Below are 12,032 nucleotides of genomic sequence, written 5' to 3'. Positions count from 1 at the left end.
AGTCTCTTGGTACACACTCACCCATACAGATAACTCCCATGTCTCAGAGACCGACATACCTGGATGTGAAGCCTCTCGTTCTCCTGGATCTTCTTCTGCAGGTCCTCATCAAACACACTCTGGGTTTGCTGCGAACCCTGCCGTGAGGGGGAGTCCCCTTTGTTCTGGTGAAGAGAAAGTGTCTGAGATCGACTACATTGCAGTCGGACTGCACAGAATCTCTGATCGACAAATCACCTTGCATCCCAAATTACTACTCATTATGTGATGTGATGAGCAGTGGTGTAAAGTACTTAAGTAAAAATACTTGAAAGTACTACTTACTACTAGTTTTTTTGGGTATCTGTACTTTACTATTTATATTTTTGACAACTTTTACTTTGACTTCACTACATTCCTAAAGAACATTTTGTACTTTTTACTCCATACGTTTTCCCTTACACCCAAAAGTACTCGTTAAATTTTGAATGCTTAGTAGGACAGGAAAATTGCCTAATTCACACACTTATCAAGAGAACATTCCTGGTCATCCCTACGGCCCCTGATCTGGCAGACTCACTAAACACATGCTTTGTTTGTAAATGATGTCTGAGTGTTGGAGCATGCCCCTGGCTAGCCGTAAATAAAACATATGATGGCGTCTGGTTTGCTTTATATAAGGAATTTGCCATTTTTTATACTTAAGTATATTTTAGCAATTACATTATATATATATATATATATATATATATATACAGTGGGGGGGAAAAAAGTATTTAGTCAGCCACCAATTGTGCAACTTCTCCCACTTAAAAAGATGAGAGGCCTGTAATTTTCATCATAGGTACACGTCAACTATGACAGACAAAATGAGGAAAAGAAATCCAGAAAATCACATTGTAGGATTTTTTATGAATTTATTTGCAAATTATGGTGGAAAATAAGTATTTGGTCACCTACAAACAAGCAAGATTTCTAGCTCTCACAGACCTGTAACAACTTCTTTAAGAGCCTCCTCTGTCCTCCACTCGTTACCTGTATTAATGGCACCTGTTTGAACTTGTTATCAGTATAAAAAGACACCTGTCCACAACCTCAAACAGTCACACTCCAAACTCCACTATGGCCAAGACCAAAGAGCTGTCAAAGGACACCAGAAACAAAATTGTAGACCTGCACCAGGCTGGGAAGACTGAATCTGCAATAGGTAAGCAGCTTGGTTTTAAGAAATCAACTGTGGGAGCAATTATTTGGAAATGGAAGACATACAAGACCACTGATAATATCCCTCGATCTGGGGCTCACCCCGTGGGGTCAAAATGATCACAAGAACGGTGAGCAAAAATCCCAGAACCACACGGGGGGACCTAGTGAATGACCTGCAGAGAGCTGGGACCAAAGTAACAAAGCCTACCATCAGTAACACACTACGCCGCCAGGGACTCAAATCCTGCAGTGCCAGACGTGTCCCCCTGCTTAAGCCAGTACATGTCCAGGCCCGTCTGAAGTTTGCTAGAGTGCATTTGGATGATCCAGAAGAGGATTGGGAGAACGTCATATGGTCAGATGAAACCAAATTAGAATTTTTTTGTAAAAACTCAACTCGTCGTGTTTGGATGACAAAGAATGCTGAGTTGCATCCAAAGAACACCATACCTACTGTGAAGCATGGGGGTGGAAACATCATGCTTTGGGGCTGTTTTTCTGCAAAGGGACCAGGACGACTGATCCGTGTAAAGGAAAGAATGAATGGGGCCATGTATCGTGAGATTTTGAGTGAAAACCTCCTTCCATCAGCAAGGGCATTGAAGATGAAACGTGGCTGGGTCTTTCAGCATGACAATGATCCCAAACACACCGCCCGGGTAACGAAGGAGTGGCTTCGTAAGAAGCATTTCAAGGTCCTGGAGTGGCCTAGCCAGTCTCCAGATCTCAACCCCATAGAAAATCTTTGGAGGGAGTTGAAAGTCCTTGTTGCCCAGCGACAGCCCCAAAACATCACTGCTCTAGAGGAGATCTGCATGGAGGAATGGGCCAAAATACCAGCAACAGTGTGTGAAAACCTTGTGAAGACTTACAGAAAACATTTGACCTGTGTCATTGCCAACAAAGGGTATATAACAAAGTATTGAGAAACTTTTGTTATTGACCAAATACTTATTTTCCACCATAATTTGCATATAAATTCATAAAAAATCCTACAATGTGATTTTCTGGATTTTTTTTCTCATTTTGTCTGTCATAGTTGACGTGTACCTATGATGAAAATTACAGGCCTCTCATCTTTTTAAGTGGGAGAACTTGCACAATTGGTGGCTGACTAAATACTTTTTTTCCCCACTGTGTGTGTGTGTGTATATATATATATATATATATCCAAATACTTTTACTCAAGTAGTATTTTACTGTGTGACTTATACATTATTAGGAAATTACTGAAGTATCTTTACTTTTACTCAAGTATGTCTCTACCTTGCTCTTTTTGCCCTTGGCCTCACTAGCAGCCAGCTCCTCTTGCAGCAGCTCTACTCTCTTAGCCAGCTGCTGGTTCCTGAAGGTGAGACTATCCATCTCCTGCTCCACCTTCCTCAGGCTCTGTTCTCGCTGCTTCACCTGATCCTGTAATGTCGGGGTGGAGGAGAAGACACTCAGTGACTTTCAAGTAAATTACCCCAAATTCCTAGGTTTTTCAGAAATCCTGGTTGGAGAACTCCCTTCCTGCTTATTTCTTCCAACCAGGATTGGAAATTGGAATTTTGCAACCCTATTCCAGAGGGCTCTGAATGGTTCTGTACCTTTAGAGAGGTGGAGCTGGCCTGCTCATCTACCACGCCTTTCTTCAAGACCTGGTTCTGGGCCCGGAGCTATGGAGACATGGGAGTAGACACTGAGACGTAGGTCTGCTGTAGACACACACACTAGCTCTGAAGACCAAACTGGCCAATTTTACAGTATAGCCTAGGCATTTGGCTTCTAAGCAAAGCAACATAGCTATTTTATGGATGTATTTTGTGTGAGACATCCATATTTGATGATTTAACAATAGACCTCCACTGCAATGCATGACTGCACTAACATTTCTTAAGGTTGGGTGAATGTTGCTGCTTATTGGGCAACTACACACCACATATTATATGGGAAAATACAATGAACAGGATATTGGCCAGTGGGGGGCTGTGATTTTACAACAGTCAGACAGGAAACACCATGCATTCCCTTCGCTGCCTGTCAACTGACACAGTGTGGGTCAGGAGGATGGTTTTTATATTAACCAAAGCTAGTCTGTCTTTAACTGACATTCATTTTAATAATGCCTACAAAGGGCTTTTAGGATGGGTACTATTGACATGGCTACCAATCCATTTTCTACCTAACACATGACAGCAGGTTTGAAGAACATGGCTGCCCATGTTTTACTCAGGCTGTGTAACATTGTGTTGTTTAGAGAAGGGTGGCTTCTGTCCTGGCCTCCCCTCCTCCCTCTGTCATAAAAGACTGACACACATTGTGAGTGTCAGCTGACATATCATGCAGTGACCTAGGCTAAATCAAAGAGTGAAGAAACCATCCAAAATAACGTTAGCTATGAGGTTGCTTTGATTGACTGACAGCAGTTTGCTACATCCTTTGCTGTACACAGTTCACGTTCATAGTAAACAGTGCAGTAAAGAAATCACCAAATATTGTCTTTGATTATCACAAACACCAATCAACCTATTAATGGGATGCTCTCTCTATACCTGACAATACACCCAGGAGATTGACACACTAGTGAGTAGTGACACCCTGAAAAGGAACTTGATTGGAAACAGATTGAGCTACGTAACTAGATACTTTGACTAGTACCTTTTAGTTTTTAGGTCAACTAACATTAGCTACCTAGCTAGTTATAATAGCTACAATATACACAACCGGTCAAAAGTTTTAGAACACCTACTCATTCAAGGGTTTTTCTTTAAAATTTTACTATTTTCTACATTGTAGAATAATAGTGATGACATCAAAACTATGAAATAACACATTTGGAATCATGTAGTAACCAAAAAATTCAATAAATCAAAATATATTTTATATTTGAGATTCTTCAAATAGCCACCCTTTGCCTTGATGACAGCTTTGCACACTCTTGGCATTCTCTCAACCAGCTTCACCTGGAATGGTTTTCCAACAGTCTTGAAGGAGTTCCCACATATGCTGAGCACTTGTTGGCTGCTTTTCCTTCACTCTGCCGTCCGACTCATCCCAAACCATCTCAATTTGATTGAGGTCAGGGATTGGAGGCCAGGTCATCTGATGCAGCACTCCATCACTCTCCTTCTTGGTAAAATAGCCTTTACACAGCCTGGAGGTGTATTGGGTCATTGTCCTGTTGAAAAACAAATGATAGTCCCACTAAGCCCAAACCAGATGGGATGGCGTATCGCTGCAGAATGCTGAGGTAGCCATGCTGGTTAAGTGTGCCTTGAATTCTAAATAAATCACAGAGTGTCAACAGCAAAGCACCCCCACACCATAACACGCCCTCCCTCCATGCTTTACGGTGTGAAATACACATGCGGAGATCATCCATTCACCCACACTGCATCTCACAAAGACACGGCGGTTGGAACCAAAAATCTCCCATTTGGACTCCAGACCAAAGGACACATTTCCACCGGTCTAATGTCCATTGCTCGTGTTTCTTGGCCCAAGCAAGTCTCTTCTTCTTATTGGTGTCCTTTAGTAGTGGTTTCTTTACAGCAATTCGACCATGAAGGCCTGATTCACACAGTCTCCTCTGAACAGTTGATGTTGAGCCAGTTTCATCATAGCGCTTGATGGTTTCTGAGACTGCACTTGAAGAAACTTTCAAAGTTATTGAAATGTTTCGTATAGACTGACCTTCATGTCTTAAAGTTATGATGGACTGTCGTTTCTCTTTGCTTATTTGAGCTGTTCTTGCCATAATATGGACTTGGTCTTTTACCAAATAGGGCTATCGTCTGTATACCAACCCTACCTTGTCATAAAAAAACTGATTGGCTCAAACGCATTAAGGAAAGAAATTCTACAAATTAACTTTTAAGGCGGGACACCTGTTAATTGAAATGCATTCCAGGTGACTACCTCATGAAGCTGGTTGAGAGAATGCCAAGAGTGTGCAAAGCTGTCATCAAGGCAAAGGGTGGCTATTTGAAGAATCTAAAATCTAAAATATATTTTGATTTGTTTAACACTTTTTTGGTTACTACATGATTCCATATGTGTTATTTCATAGTTTTGATGTCATCACTATTATTCTACAATGTAGAAAATAGTAAAATTAAAGAAAAACCCTTGAATGAGTAGGTGTTCTAAAACTTTTCACCGGTAGTGTATATACACACACAAAAGTTTGTGGACACCCCTTCAAATTAGTGGATTCGGTTATTTCAGCCACACCCGTTGTTGACAGGTGTATAAAATCGAGCACACAGCCATGCTATCTCTATAGACAAACATTGGCAGTAGAAGAGCTCAATGACTTTCAACGTGGTACCATCATAGGATGCCACCTTTTCAACAAGTTTGTAAAATGTCTGCCCTGCTAGAGCTGTCCCGGTCAACTGTAAGTGACGTTTAGTGAAATGGAAACATCTAGGCGCAACAATGGCTCAGCCACTTAGTGGTAGGCCAAATAAGCTCACAGAACAGGACCGCCGAATGCTGAAGCACGCAGCGCGTAAAAATGGTCTGTCCTATGTTGCAACACTCAGTACCGAGTTCCAAACTGCCTCTGGAAGCAACGTCAGCACAATAACTGTTCGTCGGGAGCTTCATGAAATGGGTTTCCATGGCTGAGCAGCCGCAGACAAGCTTAAGATCACCACACACAATGCCAAGGGTCGGCTGGAGTGGTGTAAAGTTTGCCGTTCTTTGGTGGAGGAGGAATAATGGTCTGGGGCTGTTTTTCATGGTACGGGCTAGGCCCCTTAGTTGCAGTGAAGGGAAATCTAAACGCTACTGCATACAATGACATTCTAGACGATTCTGTGCTTTCAACTTTGTGGCAACAGTTTGGGGAAGGCCCTTTCTTGTTTCAGCATGACAATGCCCCTGTGCACAAAGCGAGGTCCATAAATAAATAGTTTTTTTCGAGATTGGTGTGGAAGAACTTGACTGGCCTGCACAGAGCCCTGACCTCAACCCCATCAAACACCTTTGGGATGAATTGGAACGCCGACTGCAAAGCAGGCCTAATCACCCAACATCAGTGCCCGACCACACTAATGCTCTTGTGGCCGAATGGAAGCAAGTCCCCGCAGCAATGTTCCAACATCTAGTGGAAAGCCTTCCCAGAAGAGTGGAGGCTGTTATAGCAGCAAAGGGGGGGACCAACTCCATATTAATGCCCATGATTTTGGAATGAGATGTTCGACGAGCAGGTGTCCACATACTTTTGGTCATGTAGAGTACCTTGCAATCCATTGCAGCTAGTTAGAATGAATCAGCAATCGGATTAAATAGCCAAGAATTGTGGCTAAAGATAGAGCAACAAAGAACTGCTTACCTTTGAATACTCCTGGGCCAATTTGGTGTATTTCGCTTGCAGGTCTGCAGCCATTGCTTTGGGAAAAAATAAAGCTAGTTTGCTGGATAACCAATATGTAAACGAATAGCTAGCTAACGCGAGAAGATAAACTGGCTAGTTACTGTAGCGCAGGTACACTGACTAGCTAGCTAGTTAGCTTGCCGTTTCGTTTCTTTATCTGAATGACAGTTGGTGCATGTGACTGATAAACTGTCTCATGCCATGTAAGAAAGGGAGGCTAGCTAATCTATTTGATTGAGTGGTAAAGCCGGATGTTATTCAGCAATCTCGCAAGCTAACGTCTCATCAGCAGCAATGAAAAAGCTCTTCCGGGTCAGTGAATTTTCCAAATAAAAGTCCTCCACGTAATGGTAGAAAAGTGTCCATCAACTGTATTTTTCATGATCTGAAAAATAATTGTGTATAACTTAACAATGACTCATATTTGTTATTGTTTAAGTGATATTTGCATCACATTGGGGTTTTGAAAACATGTTTCTAGGTCAAATAAAGAATAACACATTTCTGTATACAGTATACACATATACAGTGGGGAGAACAAGTATTTGATACAATGACGATTTTGCAGGTTTTCCTACTTACAAAGCATGTAGAGGTCTGTAATTTTTATCATAGGTACACTTCAACTGTGAGAGACGGAATCTAAAACAAAAATCCAGAAAATGACATTGTATGATTTTTAAGTAATTAATTTGCATTTTATTGCATGACATAAGTATTTGATACATCAGAAAAGCAGAACTTAATATTTGGTACAGAAACCTTTGTTTGCAATTACAGAGATCATACGTTTCCTGTAGGTCTTGACCAGGTTTGCACACACTGCAGCAGGGATTTTGGCCCACTCCTCCATACAGACCTTCTCCAGATCCTTCAGGTTTCGGGGCTGTCGCTGGGCAATACGGACTTTCAGCTCCCTCCAAAGATTTTCTATTGGGTTCAGGTCTGGAAACTGGCTAGGCCACTCCAGGACCTTGAGATGCTTCTTATGGAGCCACCCCTTAGTTGCCCTGGCTGTGTGTTTCGGGTCGTTGTCATGCTGGAAGACCCAGCCATGACCCATCTTCAATGCTCTTACTGAGGGAAGGAGGTTGTTGGCCAAGATCTCGCGATACATGGCCCCATCCATCCTCCCCTCAATACAGTGCAGTCGTCCTGTCCCCTTTGCAGAAAAGCATCCCCAAAGAATGATGTTTCCACCTCCATGCTTCACGGTTGGGATGGTGTTCTTGGGGTTGTACTCATCCTTCTTCTTCCTCCAAACACGGCGAGTGGAGTTTAGACCAAAAAGCTATATTTATGTCTCATCAGACCACATGACCTTCTCCCATTCCTCCTCTGGATCATCCAGATGGTCATTGGCAAACTTCAGACGGGCCTGGACATGCGCTGGCTTGAGCAGGGGGACCTTGCGTGCGCTGCAGGATTTTAATCCATGACGGCGTAGTGTGTTACTAATGGTTTTCTTTGAGACTGTGGTCCCAGCTCTCTTCAGGTCATTGACCAGGTCCTGCCGTGTAGTTCTGGGCTGATCCCTCACCTTCCTCATGATCATTGATGCCCCACGAGGTGAGATCTTGCATGGAGCCCCAGACCGAGGGTGATTGACCGTCATCTTGAACTTCTTCCATTTTCTAATAATTGCACCAACAGTTGTTGCCTTCTCACCAACCTGCTTGCCTATTGTCCTGTAGCCCATCCCAGCCTTGTGCAGGTCTACAATTTTATCCCTGATGTCCTTACACAGCTCTCTGGTCTTGGCCATTGTGGAGAGGTTGGAGTCTGTTTGATTGAGTGTGTGGACAGGTGTCTTTTATACAGGTAACGAGTTCAAACAGGTGCAGTTAATACAGGTAATGAGTGGAGAACAGGAGGGCTTCTTAAAGAAAAACTAACAGGTCTGTGAGAGCCAGAATTCTTACTGGTTGGTAGGTGATCAAATACATTTACATTTACATTTTAGTCATTTAGCAGACGCTCTTATCCAGAGCGACTTACAGTTAGTGAATACATATTTTTTTTATACTGGCCCCCCGTGGGAATCGAACCCACAACCCTGGCGTTGCAAACGCCATGCTCTATCAACTGAGCTACATCCCTGCCGGCCATTCCCTCCCCTACCCTGGACGACGCTGGGCCAATTGTGCGCCGCCCATGAGTCTCCCGGTCGCGGCCGGCGGCGACAGAGCCGGCCTTATGTCATGCAATAAAATGCAAATTAATTACTTAAAAATCATACAATGTGATTTTCTGGATTTTTGTTTTAGATTCCGTCTCTCACAGTTGAAGTGTACCTATGATCAAAATTACAGACCTCTCTACATGCTTTGTAAGTAGGAAAACCTGCAAAATCGGCAGTGTATCAAATACTTGTTCTCCCCACTGTAGCACCATACAGGAAAAACTATCAATTGTGTGTCCATAAAACCAGGGTCTAGTCTTCTCACTGGAGTCCCTAGAATACAAATCAGGTGAGTTTGAACAAAAAGCTCGGACTTTTACTGTGTTCAAAAAGTGTAACATGCGCTGGTATAGTTCCAGGTCTTTCTGCAAAGTGTTCCAAGATTATGTAAAGGGAAACTATAACAACATGTAACTACATATAATCCTTTATCCTTTATTTAACCAGAGGTCACATTGAGATGTACATATATTTTACAAGTGAGCCCTGGAAAGAAAGCAGCATAAATATACAGTAGTCAGGGATGGGCAAAAATTATAAAATTCAATTACACAAAATACAATTACAAAATACCATAAAGATCAATGTATCAAAATAAACTACGAAATTATTGTATTTTGAAATGTATTTAATTAAATAGTTAAAGGTGCAATATGCAGAAATCACTCCACCATTTCCTGGTTGCTAACATTCTAATAGTTTGCCTAATTTCAGTTTGTGACAAAACAAGCAATGTAGTGAATCATTGTACCATCTAAACCTCTGTGAAATATATTTCCAATAACCATAAATATTGTATTTTCAGCTGTTTGAAGCTGGTGTACAAAACCGAAAGTAAAAGATGCAAAAACTAAACGTTAGCACGGGAAGCACAGAAATAGTGCACATAGAACAGATCTACTGCTTCATAGACTTGCTTTCAATGATAATGACAGACATATAACTCACATTTCTATGTGAATTTGGTAGGGTTGCCCAAAATGTTACATTTTGCAGCTTTAATAAAACGTTTAAATATAAAAATACATTTGCTAGTAGCCTGCCGAACAGCAACAACATTCTCAGTAACAGTTACAAAACGTTTTACTTGCTATGACTGTGATATGTGTTTATTTACCTTAGTTGAATGCACTGACTGTAAGTCACTCTAGATAAGAGTGTTTGCTAAATGACAAAAATTTACATGTATATGTGAAATTGAACATACCAAAATGAACTGCAAAGCACACTGGGTATTATTATTGGCCTTGTTTCGGGGTCATGTCTAGCTGCTGCGTTAATTCACCTAACCTTCTGTGTAAGTTCTCCTAAACCTGTTACGAAAAGTCAATTTTGACAAAAGCTGTATCCCTTCTAGACAAATCCTTGTTTTGGGCAGAGCTCATTAGAATAATACTCAGCATGCTTTGCAATTGTCCATTTTTATATACACATTTATATTTACTGAACAAAAATATAAACGCAACATGCAACAATTTTAAATATTTTACTGAGTTACAGTTTATATAAGGAAATCAGTCAATTGAAATAAATTCATTAGGCCTTAATCTATGGATTTCACATGACTGGGAATACAGATATGCATCTGTTGGTCACAGATACCTTAAAGACAAAGGTAGGGGTGTGTATCACAAAACCCGTCAGTATTTGGTGTGACCACTATTTGCCTCATGCAGCGCGACACATCTCCTTCACATAGACTTGATAAGGCTGTTGATTGTGGCCTGTGGAATGTTGTCCCACTCCTCTTCAATGGCTGTGCGATGTTGCTGGATATTGGCGGGAAATGGAACACGCTGTCATACACGTTGATCCAGAGCATCCCAAACATGCTCAATTGGTGACATGTCTGGTGAGTATGCAGGCCATGGAAGAACTGGGCTATTTTTAGCTTCCAGGAATTGTGTACAGATCCTTAAGACATGGGGTCATGCATTATCATGCTGAAACATGAGGTGATGGCGGCGGATGAACGGCACAACAGGCCTCAGGATCTCGTCATGGTATCTCTGTGCATTCAAATTGCCATTGCAATTGTGTTCGTTGTCCGTAGCTTTTGCCTGCACATACCATAACCCCACCATGGGTCACTCTGTTCACAACGTTGACATCAGCAAACCGCTCTCCCACACGACACCATACACGCTGTCTGCCATCTGCCCGGGAACAGTTGAAACCGGGATTCATCCGTGAAGGCACACTTCTCCAGCGTGCCAGTAGCCATCGAAGGTGAGCATTTGCCCACTGAAGTCGGTTACGATGCCAAACTGCAATCAGGTCAAGACCCTGGTGAGGACGACAAGCATGCAGGTTAGCTTCCATGACATTTTACATTTACGTCATTTAGCAGACGCTCTTATCCAGAGCGACTTACAGTTAGTGAGTGCATACATTTTTATTTTATTTTTCATACTGGCCCCCGGTGGGAATCGAACCCACAACCCTGGCGTTGCAAATGCCATGCTCTACCAACTGAGCTACATCCCTGCCGACCATTCCCTCCCCTACCCTGGGCCAATTGTGCACCACCCCTTGGGTCTCCCGGTCGCGGCCGGCTACGACAGAGCCTGGATTCGAACCAGGATCTCTAGTGGCACAGCTAGCACTGTGATGCAGTGCCTTAGACCACTGCGCCACTCGGGAGACATGAGACAGTTTCTGAGAGTTTGTGCAGAAATTCTATGGTTGTGCAAACCCACAGTTTCATCAGCTCTCCGGGTGCTGGTCTCAGACGATCCTGCAGGTGAAGAAGCCGGCGGGGTTACACGTTGATCGGCGGTTGTGAGGCCGGTTGGACAAACTGCCAAATTCTCTAAAACGACGTTGGTAGAGAAAGGCTTATGGTACCACAAGGTTTATGGTAGAGAAAGGAACATTACATTTTCTGGCAACAGCTCTGGTAGACATTCCTGCAGTCAGCATGCCAATTGCACGCTTCCTCAAAACTTGAGACATCTATGGCATTGTGTTGTGTGACAAAACTGCACAGTTTAGAGTGGCCGTTTATTGTCTCCAGCACAAGATGCACGTGTGTAATGATCTGCTGTTTAATCTGCTTCTTGTTATAACACACCTGTCAGGTGGATGGATTATCTTGGCAATGGAGAAATGTTCACTAACAGGGATGTAAACAAATTTGTGCACAAAATTTGAGATAAATGTTGTACATATGGAACATTTCTGGGATATTTTATTTCAGCTCATGAAACACGGGACCAACACTTTACATGTTGCGTTTATATTTTTGTTCAGTGTAGTTCATATGCTCTTATCACACCATAGTGCCATCAGACTTCTGAT

The 12,032-nt window shown here is 42.4% G+C and overlaps 1 protein-coding gene across 1 annotated transcript in view; it reads right to left on the bottom strand.

Moving 5' to 3' along the window:
- LOC311100832 (protein phosphatase 1 regulatory subunit 21-like) overlaps nt 1-6,840 on the bottom strand; it is a 38,361-nt gene extending 31,521 nt beyond the window's left edge. Inside the window, exons 1-4 of the mRNA XM_084141805.1 lie at nt 6,509-6,840; nt 2,775-2,843; nt 2,452-2,598; nt 60-164 (exon numbers count right to left, since the gene is read on the bottom strand). Of these exons, the coding sequence (XP_083997931.1) occupies nt 60-164; nt 2,452-2,598; nt 2,775-2,843; nt 6,509-6,562 (375 nt within the window). The 5' untranslated portion in view covers nt 6,563-6,840. The remainder of the gene's footprint in view (nt 1-59; nt 165-2,451; nt 2,599-2,774; nt 2,844-6,508) is intronic.
- Between the last annotated feature and the right edge of the window lie 5,192 nt (nt 6,841-12,032).

This window comes from Coregonus lavaretus (genome assembly GCF_964263955.1).
Source record: "Coregonus lavaretus genome assembly, chromosome: 25".
NCBI lineage: Eukaryota > Metazoa > Chordata > Actinopteri > Salmoniformes > Salmonidae > Coregonus > Coregonus lavaretus.
Note: the sequence above shows the minus strand (reverse complement) of the source record. Positions and strands in the feature narration are given on the sequence as shown.